Here is a 24,515-nt window from a genome sequence, read left to right as displayed (position 1 = left end):
ATTATTGTTGCTTGCTTTTTTTCCACAGGTACACTTGCACTTATAGCAGTTCATGTTGTTTAATTGTAACTTGTTTAACTACATGCTCTTATGGTTCTTCCCTTTGGCACTTATTTTGGTTGTTCACAATGTGTGCTTCATGTTTTGGCTACTCGCAATGTTTTGTGGCTATCTTGTTGTTATGATCAGTGACCTATGCACTTTGTAAAGCTCTCTCTTGGAAGTCGCTTTGGATAAAAGCGTCTGCTAAATGAATAAATGTAAATGTGTGTGTCTTTCTCTTTTGGTGTTTTTGTTTCAAACTCTGGTAATGGTGACCTCATAGAGAACAGATCATAGAAGAGAGTCCTTGTCATTGTCCCTGCTTGCAGAGTCAGAGCTGGTGAACAATACAGCCTGTATGTCTTCTATGGTCTCCCAGCAGTCAAGTATGCAGATGAGACAACATTTATCAGATGACTGTATTGGTAACTTGAGGTCATCTCCGTGGTGATTCTCAAAGGATTGTTTAAACATAACTGGCCTGTATTCACCTGTTGAAACAAACTGCTCTACTGCTCTAAATGAATGTAATAGGAAGTTAAAAGAAAATGAAGAACTGCTTTTGTCCATACTGTTTAATGACAAAACAGAAGGTTATATTGTAGCTTTCTGTTGAGATGAATTGACTGGCCCGTGCTCTTGGTGTTTGCTCTCCTCTTCTTCCAGCGTTCGTTTTTCTGTCGTCTGACAGAGGACAAGAAATCGGAGAAGTTCTTCCGGGTGTTCTATGACCGTATGAAGCTGGCCCAGCTCGAGATCAAGGCCACCGTCACTGTCAACACCAGCGACCTGGGTAACAGGAAGAAGGATGATGATGCCCAGGATAAAGACTTGCCTGTACGCAAAAAAGGTCAGCGGTCTACCCTAAACCCGTTTGTGTTATTTGCCTACGGTCATGTAACTTCCTGGTTATTAACTAATGAACAGGCTTGGGTCAAATCAAAATCGACACAATGACTTCAGCTCAAGATGTTGATGGTTTGTTTGGCGAGGAAGAGATATATCGTGCCAGTTAACCAATTGAGTTGTCTTCAAACACAACTCACGAGCAGCCAAAGACTCAGCAGTGGTGGTGACGGAGGACGTGAGGGGGCAGCTGCTGGAGGCCTCCTCCGCTACCAAGAAGGCCTTCAACTCGTACCGGCGCGAGGCGGACCCCGAAGACCACTTCTCAGCAGCCGACGGCCAACTCACCGCCGGCGACAAGACCCAGGACGAGGGCGAGATGAGCTTCATCATCGTCATCATGCAGCCCATCCTGCGCTTCCTCCAGCTGCTCTGTGAGAACCATAACCGTGACCTGCAGGTCAGACCTTACACCTACAGAAGGAACCCTTACTAATTACACTGAACATAGAAAGAGTCATAGAAATGCCCTCCAGCTGGTGTAGCTGGTGGCATTTACATATGGTTCTAGTAGTGTGTGTGTGTGTGTGTGTGCGTGCGTGCGTGCGTGTGTGTGCGTGTAAATCGCACGCACACACACACACGCACGCCTATGCAGTAAATCGTGTGCATCACAGTGTAAGAGGTGAGGGCAGTCCGGGTTGCACTGTCCTCAGCGATCTGCCAACTTCTCACAACCATTCCATTCCCCTGCTCTCGGTCACTCAGTCTGACACTGGAAAACTGGCCTCTCTCTTACACATTCAAACTGGGACAGAAACGGATCTCAAATGGCTTATTTCAGTACAAATTGTTCCTACTATATAGAATAGTGTTGTTGAGGCCAGAACAAAAAAATAAAAAATTGCCAACACAGTATTGACTTTCTTCATTTTTGTGTACTTACATATTTATTTACTAAATGACTTACAGACAGACAAACCATTCAAGTCTTTTCATTCCTCTCCTTCAGAACTTTTTGCGTTGTCAAAACAACAAGAACAACTATAACCTGGTGTGTGAGACGCTGCAGTTCCTGGACTGCATCTGTGGCAGCACCACCGGAGGCCTGGGGCTGCTGGGGCTCTACATCAACGACAAGAACGTGGCCCTCATCAACCAGACTGTGGAGAGCCTGACGGAGTACTGCCAGGGGCCCTGCCACGAGAACCAGGTAGGCACAGCTTGGGCATCGGTCAGTAGAATGACCACGTCACCCTGTCCTCCAGCCCACTAGGACTACACAAGCAGTGAGTGAAAACCAATTTGACTGTCAACTTGCCATGTTTCTAGAACTGCATTGCCACCCATGAGTCCAATGGGATTGACATCATCATCGCCCTGATCCTGAATGACATCAACCCTCTTGGAAAGAAGAGAATGGACCTGGTCCTGGAGCTTAAGGTGAGGGCTAGGGCATGGGATTGGTTTGGAAACTGGTTGTTAGGCTTGGGGGCTGAGGGCTGATATTGAGTTGTTTGGGAGCTAGATGTGACTGAGTTATTGGTATACAGTACCTAAGGCTAAGACTTGGACCATGTCTGGGGTAGGGGCTGAGATTTGGGGCTTCACACTGGGCACCCATGGCTACGTTATACTGGGGTGGAATTTCCAAAACAGTGTGCTGCTGCTGTGAAAACTGGACAAGTCATTCATCTTTACTGAGCTAGCAACTTTCCTGCCAAACCAAATATCTGCATTTTCCGCTAGCACCGGGGATTGGGCCTGTTTACTTTGGAAGGAAAAACAGAAAGCGCTTAAAAAGATTTTATCTTCATGTCTGAGGTACCTCATGACTAAGACATGATGAATACTCCTTCTCTTCCTGCCCCCCCCCCCCACCCACCATGTTTCTCTCTCTGTTTGTGTCTCTCTCACTCTTTCTCTGTTGTTATCACTCTCACTCTTTCTCTCTCTGTGTGTCTCTCTCTCACTCTTTCTCTCTCTGTGTGTCTCTCTCTCACTCTTTCTCTCTATGTGTGTCTCTCTCACTCTTTCTCTGTTGTTATCACTCTCACTCTTTCTCTCTCTGTGTGTCTCTCTCACTCTCTCTCTCTGTGTGTGTGTCTGTCTCTCTCTCTCTCTCTCTCACTCCTTCTCTCTCTCTCTGTTGTTACCGCTCTCTTAGAACAATGCCTCCAAGCTGCTCCTGGCCATCATGGAGAGCCGACATGACAGTGAGAACGCTGAGAGGATCCTCTACAACATGAGGCCCAAGGAGCTGGTGAGAAGCTACCGTCTCAGCATATCTCTGCAGATCTCCCCGTTTACCACCTAATACACTCCAGAAGCCCAATAATGACCCGTTTCTTATCTGTCCTTCTTTGAGTTTTTTTTCTCAGTCACCTAAAATCATGCCGTGTTATAATGATATGGGGTTGCAGGTGGAGGTTATAAAAAAGGCCTACCTCCAAGGCGAGGTGGAGTTTGAAGACCCTGAGGAGGAGGAGGAGATTGGGGAGGAGGAGGAACACGATGCCGCCTCCCCCAGGAACGTGGGACACAACATCTACATATTGGCACATCAGGTTGGTTTAAAGGGACTGTGTCAAGGACGCGTCACCCAAATAGATGTCTTATTTTCCTTTGCTGGGTAATTTGCGAGTGCTTTCAGCCTCCTGTTCTCTGCCCTTGGTCATGTAGCTGGCACGTCACAACAAGGAACTGCAGGTGATGCTGAAGCCAGGAGGCTCTGAGGGAGACGAGGCCTTGGAGTACTATGCCAAACACACCGCCCAGATAGAGGTCAGGACACAACTTTGCAATAAAGATGTTGGGCCTCTCAAATGTTTATTGAACATAGTGACTTTTCTACCTGCCCTCAACTGAATAGAAGACCTTGTGCTACCCTGGAGCCGAAGTAGCTAGTCTAGTGTTGTGACTTGACTCCCCTATTACACCTCATGACTTAAACCCTGTGGTGCCATGTCTGGCCCACAGCCCGGGAGGTGACTGGGTGTGACTTGTACTCCTGTATGTCCCCCTTCAGATAGTGCGCCATGATCGCACCATGGAGGAGATTGTTTTCCCAGTACCCAATATATGTGAGTTCCTGACCCGCGAATCCAAGCTGCGAATATACTACACCACAGAGCGAGACGAGCAGGGTAGCAAGATCAACGACTTCTTCCTCAGGGCAGAGGACCTCTTCAACGAGATGAACTGGCAGAAGAAACTCAGAGGTAGATCGTGGCTCTGTTATATATTCATGTACATAGAAAAAAAAGAGGATTCTACTACCTTTTGACTGAAATAGAAGATATGTGTAAAAATGTGCATCTACAAAGTGGTTTGACTTACTAGGTATGTCATGGTATTAAACTGTACTCTCTACTTTACTTTACTGAAATATATATCTGGCTTTATATATATATATTATATTGATATAATGTATATCAGGCTGTATGCTTGTGCTTGTGGTCTTTGCATGTTTGTGTTTTGGCCCTATTACGTGATTTGATGTGTTTCCACTGTCAGTATGCAGGGGCTTTCCACATCCTTTGAGCCGTGAAGCATCTGTATCTTTATGAATCAGAACTGAGAACTATGGCATACTTACACACTCACACATAAACACACACACACGCACCACATCCACACAGACAAACACATGCCCACACACATACACACTTCATGTTGCAGTCAAAGACAAAAAAGTCCCTTTGTCTGTTTCCTCTTTCCCGATAAAACAAGAGTGAAAGAGACCCGAGAATAGCTACAGTGAGCAGGGCCTTGGTGTCAGCTGTGGGTTGGGTTAGAGAGAGGGAGAGGAGCTACAGTGAAGACAAGGTCACAGTGAACTAACCTAAGGTCCTGGTCATGTCCTCTGTTTCATCCGGTTCCCTGATGAGGCACTATCATCAAAGCGTCTTGTAAAGGGTGCTGTTGTACTAGTCATTAACATTACAAAACCATGGTATCACTAGCTGAAGAAGTACTATATTATTTTCCTCACAACAAGAAGGATTTCATTGTACTAAGACAATACTTCAACCATCTGTCTTCCTCCCCCCCTCCTCCCTCCCCCCCTCCTCCCTCCAGCCCAGCCAGTGTTGTACTGGTGCTCCCGCAACATGTCCCTGTGGAGCAACGTGTCGTTCAATCTGGCCGTGCTCATGAACCTGCTGGTGGCTTTCTTCTACCCTCTGGAGGGCATCAGAGAAGGTCAGTCACCCTAACCCAACTCCTCAACCCAGTCCTAAAACTTGAACCTCTGACCCATGACCGTCAATAGAATATGAACAACTTCTAGATTGACTAATATATGATTTAGTATTTTTAAGGACTTTTCATACACATTTTCGTATCTGTATATTTCACAACACCTAGCAAAAAATCTAAATCAAATCAAATTTATTTGTATAGCCCTTTTTACACGCAAGCATGTCACAGAGGGCTTCACATATGCCCATAGAACTGCCCCTCAACCAACCTAAACCCTCAAGGAAGACAAGGAAAAACTCCCAAAAAACTCTCAAGAGGAGAAAAAAATGGAAGAAACCTTTGGAGGAGCAATTCAGAGAGGGATCCCCTCCTCCAGAGACGGTTGGTGAGAGAGAGCAGCAGAACACAGGCTAAACATAGTCATACAGTGTCGATGGGTTTTTAAAACACCAAAATCCATTGTTCAACTTTATAGATGTAGGACAGGACCGGGAGACTCGCGACCAGGTCCAGCGTTGGCTGACCGACGACCAGGCAGGTGCTGACAACTCAAACCCCCCACACCACAAGGGATGTGTGTGGGGGGGACAGAGAGAGGAGAGCAGGGATTAGAGAATGCCAGGAGCAGCTAACAGTTACAGTCATAATAGAATGAGATCCCCACCGGTCAAGTGTGGACTGGTGCAGCAATTTAACAGAGCAAAAAAGGGGAATTTGATGCAACCCCACACACCAAGACAGCGACAGCCCCCCTCATTTGGAACATGAAATCTGTTCCAGGGGAAGAGAACTCTAAAATAAGTTAGACTTATAGAATAAGGATGGAAACAACCCGTCCCCCGTTGCCTCCAACTAGTAACATACTTACCTTTAACAGTCGTAGAATTTACTAAACAATAACGTTTTTAACCTAATTTTAAATGTCGAAACAGTATCAGACTCCTTAATTGAGACGGGTAATTTGTTCCAGAGAAGAGGTGCTCTATATGAGAACGCCCTACCTCCAGCTGTTTTTTTCTTAATTTTGGGAACCACCAGATAGCCAGCATCTTGAGATCTAAGTGTCCTTGCGGGGCAATAGGGTGCAAGGAGACCGGAGAGGTACAGTGGTGCCAATCCATGCAGAGATTTGTAGGTTAGTAGTAGAACTTTGAAGTCAGCTCTGGCTTGGATAGGGAGCCAGTGTAGAGAGACAAGAGTAGATGTTATGTGATCAAACTTTCTTGTTCTGGTCAATAGTCTAGCAGCAGCATTTTGCACCCGCTGTAAATTTTTTAGGTGGGTAATTGGGAGGCCAGAGAACAACACATTGCAATAGTCCAATCGGGACGTAACAAATGCATGTATTAGTTTTTCGGCATCATCCTTTGAGAGAAATTTTCGTATTTTGGCAGTATTACGTAGATGGAAAAATGCAGTTCTGGTAATTTGCTTAATATGGTACTCAAACGAAAGGTCAGGGTCCATTGTGACTCCTACATTTTTTACTAGCTGGCTTTGAGAGACTTTGACGCCGTCTAGGTCTAAGGTCAGATTGGAAAAATTATTTCTATATTTTTTAGGACCGAAAATTTGAACCTCGGTTTTATCTGAATTTAGAAGAAGGAAATTTGCAGTCATCCAAGCTCTCAACCTAGAAACACATTTTTCCATAGCATGTGGAAATTCTCCAGACTTTATAGACATATATAGCTGAGTATCATCTGCATAACAGTGAAAATTTACCCCAGAGCTTCTAATTATGTTTCCTAAAGGCAGCATATAGAGAGAAAATAACAGAGGGCCTAGAACTGAACCCTGTGGTACTCCGTATTTTACAGTGGAGCTCCTGGATGAGCAGCCATCATAGTGGACATATTGTGATCTATCAGATAGATACGATCTAAACCACTGAAGTGACGTACCAGAAATCCCAACATAGTTCTCCATACGTTCCAAGAGAATCTCATGATCCACCGTGTCAAAAGCTGCACTTAGGTCTAGAAGAACCAGGACAGAGATAGAACCCGCGTCAGAGGCTAACAGTAGATCATTGACTACCTTGGCTAATGCAGTTTCAGTGCTGTGGTGGAGACGAAATCCAGACTGGAGAGGTTCATAAAGCTGATTTGAGGAGAGGTGCTCAGTGAGCTGTTGTGCCACAGCCTTCTCTAAAATTTTGGAAAGAAATGGCAAATTTGAAATTGGCCTAAGACAACCTGGATCCAGGTTTGTTTTTTTAAGAAGGGGCTTAATAATAGCTTGTTTGAAATCGTTGGGGACTTGGCCAATTACAATAGATTCATTAATAATACTAAGCATGGGTGGTCCAATAATAGGGAGAAGTTCCCTACAGAGTTTAGCAGGGAGGGGATCGAGAAGGCAGCTAGTGGGTTTCGAGGAGTCTATCAGCTCGATGAAAATCTATATCATTATCTTGGGGTTATGAGCGCTGGTATTTATGAGAGTGACATTTCTCATGTTGACATTGGAGATCATACCTCTATCTCACTACATCTAAGGAGTCTGTGTCTGTGTATGTCTGTGGCTCGATTATCTCGGGAACAGGGCATTGTATGAAGTTGAAATTTGCCAAGTGTATTGCTCAGGAACCGAGGATGTGCAGAAGTTGTTTGAATGAGCCATTTGCAACAAACTATTATAAATATTCAGTATAAATGCAGCTATGTTGCGCTGTTCTGTGTGTGTGTGTGTGTGTGCGCATCTGTGCGTGCACATGGGAAGAAAGTGACAGTCTGCATGCCTCTGGTGGTTCTAAAAGCATGGAGATGGCTTAGCACCCCTGACACGGCCTCCTCTGCTCCTCTCCCATCCTTTCCTGAAGCAGGAGGGATGGAAAGGAGATTAGAGCAGAGGAACTGGCTCTGTTTCTCCCGCTGCAGGTCGATGAGCAGCAGGTCGAAGCCACAAAGCTAAAACGCATGACACCACTTGTGGACAAAACTAGATTCAAGACAGATGTTTATGCAAATTCATCTCTGATCCTTCACACACATCAGACATGAAAAGTCCCCCAGAAGCGTACCTCTGTAGGGGGCCCGTGTGCCTCATCAATCTTTCAACGGGGGTATTTTTAGAGGCAGCTCTGTTATGTAAGTGGCACTTGTCATGTGACCTCCACAGAGATGGGTGGAGGATTGAGGAGGAAGGGGAAGGAGGGGCAGTTATCTCTCCCTCAACCAGAATGGCCTTCCTCCCCTTGCCACCGACCCATTTTCTCCTCTTTATCGTTTTATCTTTCATCTTACATTTACATTTAGTCATTTAGCAGACGCTCTTATCCAGAGCAACTTACAGTAAGTCCAGGGACATTCCCCCCGAGGCAAGTAGGGTAAAGTGCCTTGCCCAAGGACACAACGTCATTTTGACACGGCCATGAATCAAACCAGCAACTTTCTGATTACTAGCCCAATTCTCTAACCGCTCAGCCACCTGACTCCCATCTTACCTTGATGACTTTTTCTTCATCCAAGTCCCCTCTCCTCCCTCACACACACACAGTATGCACATGTAGAGAGTCACACGCAGTATTAAACCCTTGTTTAAGGAATGGGGCTATAAACAGAAGCAGTAGGCTGTGTGGCCTGGTTATGGGCAGGGACCAGGGAACTGGGGGCTGGTTGGCCACTCAGTCATATGAAACCCCCTGATGTAACCCTAATACAGGATTTACCCTGGGTTCAAGGGGGACGCCAGGTAGGCTTTTATTAAAGCTTGGCTCAGGAACAAGCACACACGCTTACACCCACACACGCACGCACACAGGCATACTTTTGGGAGTTATGTAACCTGCTCTCTGAGTTGAAAGTCCTGATGTGAGTCCTGGGGCCTGCCTGCTAGAAAGTGGGAAGTGTGCTGATCTCCAGGGCTAAGCTATGAACTGCACAGTCATTCTGCCAACAACAGTGAGCTCACAGTCTCATTCTTCCTCCTTGGTAAACCTTTCCCATGAAGATAATGGGGAATGATTTTGATGAATATTTAGCACTAAAGAGGACATTGGAGAGTTGTCAGCCTTGCTAATTTTAGCAATGTGGACGTATCCTATTTGGAAAAGTTTTTTTTAATGATGGTGTGTGTGCCTTTTCTAGGTATACTGGAGCCCCACCTGTCTGCCCTGCTATGGATAAACCTTTCCCATGAAGATAATGGGGAATGATTTTGATGAATATTTAGCACTAAAGAGGACATTGGAGAGTTGTCAGCCTTGCTAATTTTAGCAATGTGGACGTATCCTATTTGGAAAAGTTTTTTTTAATGATGGTGTGTGTGCCTTTTCTAGGTATACTGGAGCCCCACCTGTCTGCCCTGCTATGGATAAACCTTTCCCATGAAGATAATGGGGAATGATTTTGATGAATATTTAGCACTAAAGAGGACATTGGAGAGTTGTCAGCCTTGCTAATTTTAGCAATGTGGACGTATCCTATTTGGAAAAGTTTTTTTTAATGATGGTGTGTGTGCCTTTTCTAGGTATACTGGAGCCCCACCTGTCTGCCCTGCTATGGATAGGTATGGTGGTATCGCTATCCATTGTCATCGTCATGCCCCAGCCCCTGGGCATCCGGGCCCTCATCCTAGCCACCATCCTCCGCCTCATCTTCTCTGTGGGCCTGGAGCCCACCCTCTTCCTGCTGGGAGCTTTCAACGTGAGTGGGACTACACCTCCCTGTGTGTGTGTGTGTCTGTACCCTCTGCAGTCTTCGCAAACTCTATACCTCCTCCCTCTCCCAGCCAGTACCCAGGGTGCCAGTGGCGTCACCCACTGGTTTACCAAAAGTCCTCCCTGGCAGAGGCACAGCGCTTGGTGGGGTGTGAAGTGCGTCACTGAACACTAGATACTGACACACTCCACCCCTGTAGCCGTCAAGAGGGATTTGGAACTGGGACTTCACACTCCTAACACCAGACCTCGTCCTTACCTGCCCACATGAGTCCTTCTCCACCCCCACACTCCGCCCCCACACACACACACACACAAGTGTGGACATACCTACCCTGCCGTATAATGAGCTACTAACGCTGACCCAAGCCTCACCTCCTCCTGTTTTCTTAAGCAACGGCTTACTAACATGCAGCCATGAACATACACACATTAAATAATGAGTGTCTCTCACTACTTTCCAGGTGTGTAATAAGATCATCTTCCTGATGAGTTTTGTGGGGAACCGAGGGACGTTCACGCGGGGCTACAAGGCTATGGTGTTGGACGTGGAGTTCCTCTACCACCTGCTCTACCTCATCATCTGCAGCCTCGGGGTGTTCGTCCATGTCTTCTTCTACAGCCTGCTGGTGAGACACACACACAATGTATACTTGCTAGCAGTATAAATTAAACACACACACGTCTTGTTTAAACACTGTAAAAAGGAGATTCCCACAAGTGTCTTGGAACCCTGGACTTTGGTCGGGTTGGCAGGAAACACCTGGGGGCAAAACCTGCTCCTGAGTCAGCAGAATGAGGAGTCACTCTCCAAACCACATGTTCTCTCCTCCAAAGTCTTTCCTATGAACAGCCTAATGGTGCACACAAGGACAGGGTATATATAGTGTGTGACTGATTCTGTTGTTGTTGGGTAGTTGTTTAGGTGTTGGATGATGTGTTTCTGGGTTGTTCTAAAATGTAACCTCCAAGTGCCAGGATGGTTTCCGTTCTCTTCTCAGACTACAAGCAGCCAGTGCAAATGACGCAACTGTCTGTTTTCTTGTTGATGTTTCCATGTAAATGAGATCCGGTTGAAAAACACTTTAACTGAATAGAACAGCAAGAGCTGTGGAACGTACGCAAATGTTGCTCTGAGAGTGTCCACATTACAGGAAGTGGGTTATCCCCCAAACATTTTTGAATGAGCAAAAATACAAGCAAAATTACAAATTGGAGTCAACCGCTCCTCCCCATCACCTCCCTACCATTATGACTAGCGTCATCGATGACTCAATACAGGCTGCAGTAAGGGATCTATACCCACAGATGGGAAGTAACAAAGTACTTTTCTGGTATCAGTACTGTACTTCACTATTTATTTTTCTGACAAACTTTTACTTTCACTCCTTAAATTTTTTACACAAATATATGTACTTTTTTACTTCTTACATTTACACAGGATCATTACTTTAGTTTTGATCTGTATTTGGTGCCATGATCAATATAAATTCTTGTCATTGCGCACCTTTTTTCATTTCATGGCTATCACGCACAAAAAACGTAAGCTAGTCTACGTATGTTACAAATATCTACAAATATTTTCCTCAAAAAGTTTCGAAAGGTGGAAAGTTTCGAAAAACATTTTTTGAAAGGTTTAAAAAATAAATAGATAACAAAGTGTCTTGTTTGTGAATCTGTTTTGGAAAAAAACGTTTTGAAAGGTAAAAAAAAATACTAAAATGGTTGTGTTTGTAAATTTGTTTTTGAAACAAACAAAAAATTAAGGTGAAATGTTTTTGGGTTTTTGAATTTGTTTAAAAACATTTTTTTTTGTTTTGTTTCTGATGAGTGATGAGTACCAAACATTTTACGAAAGAATCATACCTTCAAGGTTTGTCAGACAGTTTGTATGTTGCCGCTTCAAATAACCAATCTGTGGCCTGTTTGACCAACTATCACCAATGTTTGTCCAGCCGTCTCACCATGTGAATGGATCTCAGTCGTTCATCTGAAGCCTCTCGCCCCCCCCCCCCCCCAGCTGTTTGACCTGGTGTACCGGGAGGAGACCCTGCTAAACGTCATCAAGAGTGTGACCCGTAACGGGCGCTCCATCGTGCTGACGGCTGTGCTGGCTCTCATCCTGGTCTACCTCTTCTCCATCGTGGGCTACATCTTCTTCAAGGACGACTTCATCCTGGAGGTGGACCGCATCCCCAATACCACCTCCCCCACGCTGGGTGAGGACACACCCAGCAGCGCATCATCATCCCAGTTAACCCTCTACAGACTGACAGGACTTTGACTTCACCAGAAGGCCCTACATACAACAAGATCTTAGTCTCCTATTCACACACGCACTTAATGGCTGTTATTTGATATCTTTAAATGTGACTTGTGTTTCTATTTCCATGGCATATCCTGCTACCTGTTTTTGTAAGACATTGAAACTGAAAGAAAACATTTGGAACTAAAAACAAAGATGAAAGCCTTGACCCCCCCCCTCAGCTAGAGTCTGTCTAGGTCCTAACGCTGCCTCTGTCCTCTGTCCTCTGCCTCTGTCCGCTGCCTCTGTCCGCTGCCTCTTTCCTGTGTAGAGAACAGCGGGAGCATGGCCAGTGAGCTGCTGTCTAGCAGTGTGTGTCGTCCTGACACTGGAGAGAACTGCACCACAGCCGTCCTACAGCAAGGTACTATACTGCTGCACTCTAGAGTCTTCTTCTACATCCCCCTGCAGCGAGATCCCAGAGGTTTGAGGGTTGTGTCTCAGAGGCCCACTGCTCAATGTGAGTGCTTCACCTCCCTTCCTCTCTGCCTCTCAGCTGTGGTTCCATACACAGAACCAGGGTGGAAATATACCGTTTCTGTCCAACTGTGTTGTCACCTTTTAACCTGCAAATAAACGGGTAAAAGAGATGGTTCAGATGTGATCTCCTTTCCAAGGTCTGGGCTTGCATGTAACCGGTTAGGTGACTTTCCATGTGAGCTCTCGTATTACTGGATGTGTGCGTGTGGCTCATCCTCTGCCTGTCCTCAGACTCCTCAGTGGACAAGGGGGAGGATGACGACAAGGAGAGGACATGTGACTCTCTGCTCATGTGTATCGTTACCGTGCTGAGCCACGGCCTGAGGAGTGGAGGGGGGGTCGGAGACGTCCTACGAAAGCCCTCCAAAGAGGTATTGTGTGTGTGTGTGTGTGACAGTGCAGAGGTTTAAGAGGACGCCTGGGCCAGCGGGATGTTTGGGTCAAGTGAGTTGATGGGAAGCACTTTGCCCTCTCCTCTATTCCTCTCCTCACACCACAGACGTTTGGAGGGTTTCCTTGTAAACAGCCCCAGTTGCACAACCTCCTCCCTGAGTAGGAGTCAGGCCCAAAATAGCCTTCCTCTGAAACAGTCCTAGCCAGGGACTGATGACAGAGGGGATTTGAATGTCTACCCCCGTTCTGTCATACACACATCAGATGCAACACAGCGCCACACAGAACGAATGACTAACTCTACTTCCTAGATATGGTCTGAATATGTCTCACCACAGGATCTGAAGCAGGGTAAACCCTCTCAGATTGAATAGAATGTATTACAATGTATTTACAATGTATGTGTAAAGTATTTAGTCTTCAGGACTAACAGGTACTATAGAGGTGTGTGAGGAGATTCTGGGTTATGAGTGCGGTTGTGTAAGCACTGCTTTATCACTGTAGCATCTGTTGTGCTGCACCTGGGTGCTTGTATTTCCCATAAACACCAGTGATAGGGTGGATTAACCTAAGCCCTGTTAGGACCTTTTAGGCCTCCTTCAGCGTCAACAGGCCAATCCTCTTATGTTATCCCACCATGATACCACAGGCGGACCTCTTCTCTAAGTATGTCATTAGGTTAGGCTAAACAATGTGTTGATTTTTATGATATAACAGTATACCTATTGTAATGTGTCCCACCCAAGGTTCACAATGCATTGAAACACATGATTTGGGATCATTATTGGTGAGCTCAGGAAGAGCACACAGAACTCCTCAGCTTGATGGCATCTCTCCTCTCCAGGAACCCCTGTTTGCTGCTCGGGTCATTTATGACCTGCTGTTCTTCTTCATGGTCATCATCATTGTCCTCAACCTCATCTTTGGAGTCATCATCGACACCTTTGCGGACCTGAGGAGTGAGAAGCAGAAGAAAGAGGAGGTCTTGAAGACGACCTGCTTCATCTGCGGTGGGTGGGACACACAGGTTATTTGTCCAAAATGGCTAGTTTGTGACCTGCACTCTTCTGCTGAATGGATGTGAGAGTGGTTAAAATGTGCACACAACCCCACGAGTAAGCCCAGATTGACACCTTAAAGGGGTGCAGAGATCTCTGATATCCATCAGCATGCTAAAGAAGCTGTCATTAAGCATGTATTTTCTGATGAAAGACAAACTGAAATGTGCAAAAAGTTTGAGGCATGTTTTGAGGAATTAGAGAATCCTTTTACAGTTCTAAATTCAGAATACAAGCGATCAAAATATTTGTCAGACAAGTGGGAAACGGTAGAACCAGTTGAATCTGTTATTGGCTCCAGATTTGACACAAGACGAAACAAACAGACTGGAACATATGATCAGAAAGTAGTTCAGGATAAATTCATGTACAGTTAGGTCCATAAATATTTGGACATCATTTTGGCTCTGTATACCACCACAATGGATTTGAAATGAAACAATCAAGATGTGCTTTAAGTGCAGACTTTCAGCTTTAATTTCAGGGTATTTACATCCAAATCAGGTGAACGGTGTAGGAATTACAACACATTTTATATGTGGCCCCCCTCCTTTTAAGGGACCAAAAATAATTGGACAAACTAACATAATCATAAATCTAATTGTCACTTTTAATACTTGGTTGCAAATCCTTTGCAGTCAATGCCAGCCTGAAGTCTGGAACCCATAGACATCACCAGACGCTGGGTTTCGTCCCTGGTGATGCTCTGCCAGGCCTCTACTGCAACTGTCTTCAGTTCCTGCTTGTTCTTGGGGCATTTTCCCTTCAGTTTTGTCTTTAGCAAGTGAAATGCATGCTCGATTGGATTTAGGTCAGGTGATTGACTTGGCCATTGCAGAACATTCCACTTCTTTGCCTTAAAAAACTTTGGTTGCTTTCACAGTATGCTTTGGGTCATTGTCCATCTGCACTGTGAAGCGCCGTCCTATGAGTTCTGAAGCATTTGGCTGAATCTGAGCAGATAATATTGCCAGAAACACTTCAGAATTCATCCTACTGCTTTTGTCAGCAGTCACATCATCGATAAATACAAGGGAACCAGTTCCATTGGCAGCCATACATGCCCACGCCATAACACTACCTCCACCATGCTTCACTGATGAGGTGGTATGCTTTGGATCATGAGCAGTTCCTTCCCTTCTCCATACTCTTCTCTTCCCATCATTCTGGTACAAGTTGATCTTCGTCTCATCTGTCCATAGGATGTTGTTCCAGAACTGTACAGGGTCTTTTAGATGTTTTTTGGCAAACTCTAATCTGGTCTTCCTGTTTTTGAGACTCACCAATGGTTTACATCTTGTGGTGAACCCTCTGTATTTACTCTGGTGAAGTCTTTTCTTAATTTTTGACTTTGACACAGATACGCCTACCTCCTGGAGAGTGTTCTTGATCTGGCCAACTGTTGTGAAGGGGTTTTTCTTCACCAGGGAAAGAATTCTTCTGTCATCCACCACAGTTGTTTTCCGTGGTCTTCCGGGTCTTTTGGTGTTGCTGAGCTCACCAGTGCGTTCTTTCTTTTTAAGAATGTACCAAACAGTTGATTTGGCCACATCTAATGTTTTTGCTATCTCTCTGATAGGTTTGTTTTGATTTTTCAGCCTAACGATGGCTTGCTTCACTGATGGTGACAGCTCTTTGGACTTCATATTGAGAGTTGACAGCAACAGATTCCAAACACAAATACCATACTTGAAATGAACTCTAGACCTTTTATCTGCTCCTTGTCAATGAAATAACGAACTCCCATGAGGGAATAACATACACCTGGCCATGGAACAGCTGTGCAGCTAATTGTCCAATTACTTTTGGTCCCTTAAAAAGGGGGGGGCCACATATAAAATGTATTGTAATTCCTACACCGTTCACCTGATTTGTAAATACCCTGAAATTAAAGCTGAAAGTCTGCACTTAAAGCACATCTTGATTGTTTCATTTCAAATCCATTGTGGTGGTATACAGAGCCAAAATGATGAAAATTGTGTCAATGTCCAAATATTTATGGACCTAACTGTATGTTCCAATTGTATCTACATTGCAGTCAATTTTTAAAAGTCAACATGTTGCAGAAATGTTGCAAAGCTCAGGAACTGGCAACTCAAGACTTGGAGATATTTGTGATGGTTCATTTGTTAAGAACCACCCACTGTTCTCCACAGAAAGGCACACTGTGCAGATCCAGATGTTTTATGAGGATTTTGAGGTTGCAAACCCTCTGGGCTCCAAGCGAGGTATTCATAAATTGGGTGGTATATATTTTACTTTAAGGAACTTCTCTCCAAAATGGAATTCTTGTTTGGCTAATATCCACCTGTGTGCCTTGTTTCATGTTCAAGATCTGAAACGGTATAGTTTTAGTGAAATTCTTGCTCCTATTGTTCGAGATATTAAAGTTTTGGAGAGTGATGGGATTGAGATTCCTTTATACAGTGGTCGTGTACGTGGCAGTGTAGTACAGGTTACTGGCGATAAACTGGGTTTACATGGTTTGTTTGGTCTGGTGGAATCTTTTAACGCAAGGTACTGTTGTAGGTTTTGTTTAGCAGAAAAAGATGACTTTCAGACAGAATTCTCTGAAGATTGTTCCAAGATAGTGTTGCGTACCAAAGAAAACTATACTGCTCACTGTCAAGAAATGACCAGGAATCCATCTCTTCTTTATGTTTTTGGTGTGAAAAGACCATGTTTATTGAACTCCTTAAAGTATTTTCACACAACAGAGAACTTTTCAGTTGATGTGATGCATGATGTGTTAGAAGGGGTGGCCCAGTACGAATTGAAGTTGTTATTTTTGTATTTGAAGGAAAAGCATTTAACATTAGGAGAATTGCATTTAAGAATACAAAGTTTTGATTATGGATTCATGGAGAGAAACAATAAACCAGTGGCTGTGAATTTATGTGAAGGATCAAATGATCTGGGACTGAATGCAGTTCAGTCATGGTGCCTTCTGAAGAATGTTGCTCTTATCTTTGGAGATTTGGTAACTTCTACTGACCAACACTGGGAACTACTTATTTTGTTACTTCAAATAGTAGACATTATATTCTCTCCCATGTTATCTCAAGGTTTATGCGTTTACTTAAAACATTTGATTGTGGAACACCATAAACTGTTCAAACAAAAATGCATGCATACAAAAAATTGGACCTGTACTTCATAGTTGGTGTATGCGGTATGAAGGCAAGCATAATTTTTTCAAAAAAACAAATTAAATTGTTTAAAAATTTTACTAAAACATTGGCAAAAAAACATCAGAATTATATGGCACACCATTGGCAGTCTTCAACAACTTTTAATTGCTTAGACATAGGTCCAGGGAAAATGGTGTCTTTAAACATGGTAAAAGGAGGTTGTGAAATTGCTATGGCAATGCATTTGCCCAGTAGCACTCAGGTTCTTAAAGTGCATTGGGCTAAATATCACGGGTATGTTTATCGCCCACATCTGGTTATCTGTGGAAAAATAGAATCTGAAATACCTCAGTTTTTTTAAATTGAATCTGTTGTGATAATGCATGAAAGATTGTTATTGCTCACTCTGCCTTTAGCTACTGTAGCTTTTCAGGAAAACTTTCATGCATATGAAGTGACCAGGTCAAAACATGGTTTTCTTTACTTTTATGTTGAAAACTTGCTTTATCATAGGCCCTTTGACATACAAATGTCATATGGAACAAACGACACAGCTCTATTTGTGGTTCCATATTGCTTTCTCTGGTGAGCATGTGATTTCTGATGTTCATTGATGTCAAAATAGCCTATACAGTTACAATAAATACTGGTATGGTTATCTGTTTGCTTTTTACCTTCATTACATTACAGTAATTCAATAACACTGTCATGCCATTGAGTTTTAAAATAACACTATGTATATATACAAGAAAATCATACAAATCAATATTTTGTACACATTTCAATTTTAACACTTTCCTTGTGATATATCCACTCTGAAAAGTGTAATTAAACCACAGTGTTAAATATGTGTACACATTTCAGTGTAAATTCTAACACAATTTTGAGTAAATTAACACTGACCAAAGAGTAAATTTAACACTATTTTCGAGTGGGACCAAATATTATCTGAAACAGAGTTAAATTTAACTCTGTAGGTGTTGAATTAGCATTCTTGTTTTTACTGTGGAGAGACCTTGCTGTGAACTAGTAGACCAGTATTCCTATCCCATCTCCTTTCCTTTTCCCCTCTTTGTCTTGACCCACATCCTTTTCCTCAAAGCTTGACCTTCCAGCTAGGGCTACCGTAAACTCTCTTCCATTGGCTCTCGCTCTCTGTGCATCTCGCTCTTTCGCTTTCTGTATGCATGTGTTGTTTTGTCTCTCTCCCACTGCCCATACCCTGTGTTGCCATGTGTGCGTGTGTGTGTGTGTGTGCCAGGCCACTCCAGCAGTCAGGGCCAGTAGGCGGCAGATGGTGTTAAGCTTGGTTGAGTAGAGAGGGCCATCTCTGACTCGCCTCTTGAATAAGCCTGACCACAGGGGGAATGGCCGTATCCATGGTTTCCGGCAGTATGAGATGAGATACTGGGTTGAGGTCTAAAGGATCAAGGCTCCTAGAGAGATGCGTTCTTGTTGACATGCATGAAGTGCTATGTACAGTGAGCACCAATAGCACTTGAATGAAAAAATGAATTCCCATGATCTAGCAGGATGGCTTCCATATTCCAATGTGGTCTTCTCCAAAATCATTGTTTGGCACTACATCCTCATGCAAGACAATGAACCCAAATACTCTGCCAGAGCAACCAAGCAATCTTTCTTGGCCAGAAAGTGGCAAATTCCTGTCTGGTTAAGTCAGTCATTCAATCTGAATACAAGAATGTGTTTTACATCCAAGAGAACTTGATACCAAAAGCCTCAGAAACTATAACCTGAACACTGCTGCAGTCATCATTGAAGATACCCAGCAGTCACTGTGTATAGGTCACAGGCGTCAGGTGAAGGACGTTGACCAAGTAGCGAATAGGATTATTTTACATATTGTCAAACTGTCCACAAACGTTTGTGTCATAAAATGTATGAAACATACTTTTTAAATGTACAAGGGAGTCTCCTTCCAGCTCATGACTTGGCAATACAATAGGGCATTTCTGGTAACATTATTTGGGGGAAGTACTTACTGGAGGGTAGACAATAAGTCATGTCTGGTGCTCCACCTCTTTCCGCCCGAGGGAGATAGAAGGGAGGAATTTCAGAGACTTCAAGAGTTGAATTGTTACCTTAAACTCAACCCTTCACTGGGTCAAAAGTGCATGTTTTCCTGGAAGTTGCTCATTCCCCATTTCTTGGAAGGTTTCAAAGCAGCACTGCAAGTTAACCAACAATGACACATACATTTTGCAATGGCTGTTATAACAGTAACATTTAACTTGAATTACTTGTGATCCTAAGCTGTGTGTGTGGGCGTGTGTGTTTACAGGCTTGGAGAGAGACAAGTTTGACAACAAGACAGTGACGTTTGAGGAGCATATCAAAGAGGAACACAACATGTGGCACTATCTGTTCTTCATAGTCCTGGTGAAGGTGAAAGACTCCACTGAGTACACAGGTCCTGAGAGCTACGTAGCAGAGATGATCAAGGTGAGACACACAGACACACACTTGCTCACTTGTGTAACAGAGAATGTCATACTGTCCTCTCCCCATGTCAGAGGACAGTATGTAACAGGTAATGTGACCTGGAAGGGCAGAGTAGTGGCTGCACGTAGGAGAGTAGGTCGTCTTGGGTAGCTTCAGGTCGGGAGGGGGGGCCACAGAGTTGTGTTGTTTAGTTATACAGTCAAGTCCCTTGACTACATGTTGACTTAAACTGAAAGGGAACATTGAGCCTGTGTCTACTGTCAGCACCTGCTGGAAATGCCCTGTGGATGTGCCTTGGCTGCGCACAGCCAGCCTGTTCGTTAACGCCTTTCTGGTGTGAGGTTGGCCAATAAAGGGTGTGTGTCTAACTTCACGTTGCCTCAAGGTCAGAGTTCAGCCGGGTCAGGACACATTCAGACTTGCGGACGTGCTTAGTCTCACTGAACTTATATGAATGTACACACACACACACAGCAGCACACTCATTCAGTCAGTCACCCCCACACCTTGAACAGATGTAAATAACCACATTCACACATACAATACGCCCTACTACTAACACGCACACACATTTGATGATACAACAGATTTAACCATACAGGAAGACAGAGAAGCAGAAATTAGCATTAGTCGCTGCCAAACTGCCCAGACAGATTAGACTTTGACTACAGTTATAAATGAATGGATCTAAGTGTGTGTGTGGGTTGGGGGAGGTTATGTGTGTGTGTGCGTGTGTGTGTGTGTAGTTTCCCATATTGTCTCAGTTGTTATTTTAGTTGCAATGATGTCATAGCAGTCTGTTCAGTCTGCAACGCCTCAAGTGCTTGTCTCCTAGAAACACAAATACTGTAAAAGGAAAGATTCCAACACCCGAGACGCTACTCTTACTGCCTGGAACCTTAGAAATATGAGTAGGCAGAGAAAACTATTTGTATATTTTTTTATATAAGTAAGTAGAGTAAATGCAGCGAATTTTCCAAACTAACGATCAGACAAACATCTCCAAACCACAGATCTTGGACCAGTTACAAGCACCCCACACACCCTCTAAATAATATCTATACCTAGCCCAAGTCTCACCTCAGTGTCTCCAACCATCCTTGCCATGCAGGAACACAACCTGGACTGGTTCCCTCGGATGCGTGCAATGTCTCTTGTGAGCAGTGATGCGGAGGGTGAGCAGAACGAGATCAGGAACCTGCAGGAGAAGCTGGAGTCAGCCATGAGGCTGGTGGGCAACCTGTCTGGACAGCTCACTGAGCTCAAAGAGCAGGTATGTTTTTGGTCATTTTATTTGTGGTGGGTGTTGTGTCAGGGGAGTGTGGGTGAGTGTATAGGAAAGAAGAATGTAGAATGGAGTGGAGTGGACACCATGCGGCTTACCACACACAGCTTAGCCTTCTGACACCGGGGATGTGGGGAAGAGGGCCAGAACAGGGTCTGTTCTTTTCTGAGAGCTACACAACATAGTGATATACTCACAGACACCCTCTCTATCTGCCCCCCCCCCCCTCCCAAGATGACTGAGCAGAGGAAACAGAAACAGAGGATAGGTCTGCTGGGCCACCCCCCCCACCCCCCCCACATGAACGTCAACCCCCAGCAGCCTGCGTGAGGTCCAGAGTCACCTGCATGAACCAGGGACCCGCCTTGCACTGCCTGGACACTTCTGACAGTCCATGTGGTACACAGAAGAATGCCAATGTGTGTGAATGCAGTCACAGTAGTATGTTTGATTGAATTATTGTCATTGCGTCTGAGTGTGTTACTCACTGTGTGCGTTAACGTGTGGATGTGTGGTTGTTCATAGACATGAGAGGAAGTGGCCTGTTCTGTAAGTTCACGTACTGGCTTCTTGACTTTCAAATGCCTTACTGTAAGATGTCTTTTTAGCCTCAATGCCTTCTTCTTCATCTTATTCACTGCTTTGACGTGTGCCAAAGTCCTGTCATTGTGAAGGAGGGATTGCTCCTATTCAGTGGCCTTGAACTGGGGGAGCTTGAAGCCTCAATGTTGCACCAGTGCTGAAATCTGATTTTAGTCATGTTACTTGAAACGTTTATGGTGGCTTTGAATGTAAAATCTGTCAGGAAAATAGCAGGTCATCATGTCTTATGTATGAAGAGAGATTAAACCACAGTTAACCCGAAGTTAATTTCTAAAAATGAAGAAATGGGTATTTGCGTTCATATCAAGAGCTCATGTATCTGAAGAAAATGAATCTTCAATATTTTCTACGCTAACAATGATACATAAATGAAACAACACTGTACCATCCCTCTCCTGTGAGTTTTGTGATGAAGCTGCCAGCAAAGTTAGAGTCCTTAAACCCTCAAATCTCCATCTATCCATTATGATAATACCCTTATAGTTTTACCTTCCACCTTATGTTCAGATGTGGTGTCACACTCCAGTTCAGAAAGAAGCCATGGTGTGTCATAAAGTGTCTTTTCGTCACTTAACCTTCAGAGGATGGTGTGAGGGGCGTGGCTCACATATAAGCAAGCACTGTATGAAGAACGGATTCTAGGTTAAGGTCTTAGGTAGGCCTGTAGTGTTTTGACCAGTGTTAAGGAGTCACTCTAAAGGAAGGCATGTGGTAAATGTCCAGTCACATATTGGGAGCACACCACACACGGAAGTAAGACCATGGAATCTTCCTGTTTTTGGATATGTTGGCACTGAATTATGTCATGAAAATCTAATATTTTATATACATTCATTTATATCTAGACCCTCAGCACTGATCATTTATGTTATATATATATAAATATTATATTGCCTGTAGCACAAGAATGAATGTTTTCTTATTCAGTCTACGAATGAGAGGCCGGTTTGTAGTTTGATTGCCGTGTTTATGTAAAGAAAATCTCTAGAGTACTAATAGGATACTCATGTTAGCCTTTGATACTAATATGATCTATATTTTTTCTTAAATGTACATTCCATTCTTTAAAGTCTGTTTTAATAAATATGTGTGAGAAAGCCATCCCGGAAACGCTTGCTACGTTTGTCATATATTTTGCATCTCATCTTGTACTGTCAGTCATTAGTGTCTGTCAGAGGAAGTATGGTAGTAAACTGGTGAGGGCTTCACATGGCTAATAAGAAGTGGATGAGGTGTCACCAGTGGCCATGATCCAGATTTATGTGTGTTATTAAATGTTTATCATGTGATGCACAGAAGTGGTTATCCACTTATCTAAAAGAGTAGTGGCATTCATTCCTATGCTGGCCACTCCAATTGTGGCCCATAATGAACGAGAAGGCTCGCACTGAGCAGGAAGTGAAGGGGGAATGCCACCAGACATGTGTGAAATCTGTAGGGTTGTGGCATCCCCCTAATGAGGAAGTACACTCGCCTTTACTATGGAGCATAAGGTAGTTGGTATAATTAAATAAGCAGAAAAGTGGATTTAACAGAGAAGACTGTCCTGTCCATAGACACAACAGGAATGGCGGGTCACTTCGGATTAGGCAGCAGGTACCCTGATGATTTGTTACCTTTAGTCTTAATTCTGACCTCCATCCCTATGGTGACAAGCCTTAGAGCGTTAGATCTGTTACCACATCACATGCTGTCAGGTCGGTCTTCTTTTAACGTTAAAAAAGCAACAGTTCATATTTTATTATTACATAGGGCCAATCAAGTATTGTAAGTTGTATTAAACTGAAGGAGTGATACTGTGGAACTATCTTGATTTCTTTACTTAGTAAACACTAAGCACTAGGCACTGCCATTCTGGGAAACTATCTGAAAAAAATACTTGTCTGATTAGAAACAACAATTATTCAGGTAAATGTATGTAACAAGCATTTGCACCCCCAAAACCCATCTTCCCATCAGACTGGCCTGCGTTTCCCGATAACGATGGATCGTAGCAACGATCGAGCAAAAAACGAAACCATTGATATTTCTTACGTGCGTTTCCCAAACATGCTCGTAAGGAGTAGGCTAATCTAGCCACTTTCAATAGTTACGAATTTTCAAGAGACACTTTAGATGTCTTTAGGAACGGCCCGTAAAACTAAGATTCGTCCCACGATGGATTCTACGATCAATTTAGGCTTACGAAGCTTTCGGGAAACGCACCCCTGGACAAGAACAAAGTCCCATATCTTGTCTTGATGGGAGGCAGAGTCAAGCAAAGGGGAAGACAAGTTTCAGTGTTTCGAAGACCCTGACCTGAGAAAACACTTGATGGCATCCAACTGATGAAGACCTGAGCAACACTACATTATGGTTACATTACCTTCCATGTAACTAACAAGCAGCATCGTAAAAATAGTGTGCATAGGAATTGCTGTGTAATACAATTGTATATATCAAGTATAAGTATTAGTGGTACAGGTAAATAGAAAATTGTGTGAAGGCACAGCATGGGGTGGGTGGAGGTGGATCTTGCAGAGGGGCAGTTGAATGTTGTGTTCCCAAAACAAGATCAATATAAACATATATAAGCCCAACCTCCCCCATACCAAGTGGCACTCGAGTAGTAACTGGTAGGCTACCATAATGAAGTGTAACTATAGCAGTTCCTATGTAACTCCAATGTCATTACTAATGGTATTGCTATGTAGTTAATGTAACATCATGTAAAACGGTGCCAGACCTATTTATTAAAACTAATCCCAAAGCTCATCATTCAATGCAATGACCCTAATGTCCATTCAATGCAAGGGCCTAATGTAAGAAAGCTGGTAGTAGATGGCAAGTTGGCTTGTTTTTTTGGTCTACCTTTGATGATCTGTAACTTGTTTTCTAAGAATGTTGCAAAAACTAGTTTAGGAAAAAAATCTAATGAAATAAGGTTTTAATGTGTTTAATTGGTAAAATAATGTCCATGGGGATTTCCGTATTATTGACCGCATTCCAAGCAGTAATTCAATAGTTCAAGATCTGTCGCGCCACTGTGTGACGTTTGCCCCTT

The 24,515-nt window shown here is 43.7% G+C and overlaps 1 protein-coding gene across 1 annotated transcript in view; it reads left to right on the top strand.

Annotated features, from left to right (window-relative positions):
• Positions 1-22,573, top strand: part of LOC134023779 (inositol 1,4,5-trisphosphate receptor type 1-like) — a 62,173-nt gene extending 39,600 nt beyond the window's left edge. The window contains exons 43-60 of the mRNA XM_062466144.1: positions 709-892; positions 1,095-1,348; positions 1,901-2,101; positions 2,221-2,331; positions 3,056-3,151; positions 3,312-3,455; positions 3,571-3,672; positions 3,917-4,109; positions 4,969-5,091; positions 9,565-9,740; positions 10,219-10,383; positions 11,775-11,973; positions 12,331-12,423; positions 12,771-12,910; positions 13,777-13,942; positions 19,424-19,584; positions 20,696-20,857; positions 21,104-22,573. Coding sequence (XP_062322128.1) covers positions 709-892; positions 1,095-1,348; positions 1,901-2,101; positions 2,221-2,331; positions 3,056-3,151; positions 3,312-3,455; positions 3,571-3,672; positions 3,917-4,109; positions 4,969-5,091; positions 9,565-9,740; positions 10,219-10,383; positions 11,775-11,973; positions 12,331-12,423; positions 12,771-12,910; positions 13,777-13,942; positions 19,424-19,584; positions 20,696-20,857; positions 21,104-21,199 — 2,766 coding nt within the window. The 3' untranslated portion in view covers positions 21,200-22,573. The remainder of the gene's footprint in view (positions 1-708; positions 893-1,094; positions 1,349-1,900; positions 2,102-2,220; positions 2,332-3,055; positions 3,152-3,311; positions 3,456-3,570; positions 3,673-3,916; positions 4,110-4,968; positions 5,092-9,564; positions 9,741-10,218; positions 10,384-11,774; positions 11,974-12,330; positions 12,424-12,770; positions 12,911-13,776; positions 13,943-19,423; positions 19,585-20,695; positions 20,858-21,103) is intronic.
• Positions 22,574-24,515: the final 1,942 nt, after the last annotated feature.

The sequence above is a fragment of the Osmerus eperlanus genome, chromosome 1 (assembly GCF_963692335.1).
Source record: "Osmerus eperlanus chromosome 1, fOsmEpe2.1, whole genome shotgun sequence".
NCBI classification, from domain to species: Eukaryota; Metazoa; Chordata; class Actinopteri; order Osmeriformes; family Osmeridae; genus Osmerus; species Osmerus eperlanus.
Note: the sequence above shows the minus strand (reverse complement) of the source record. Positions and strands in the feature narration are given on the sequence as shown.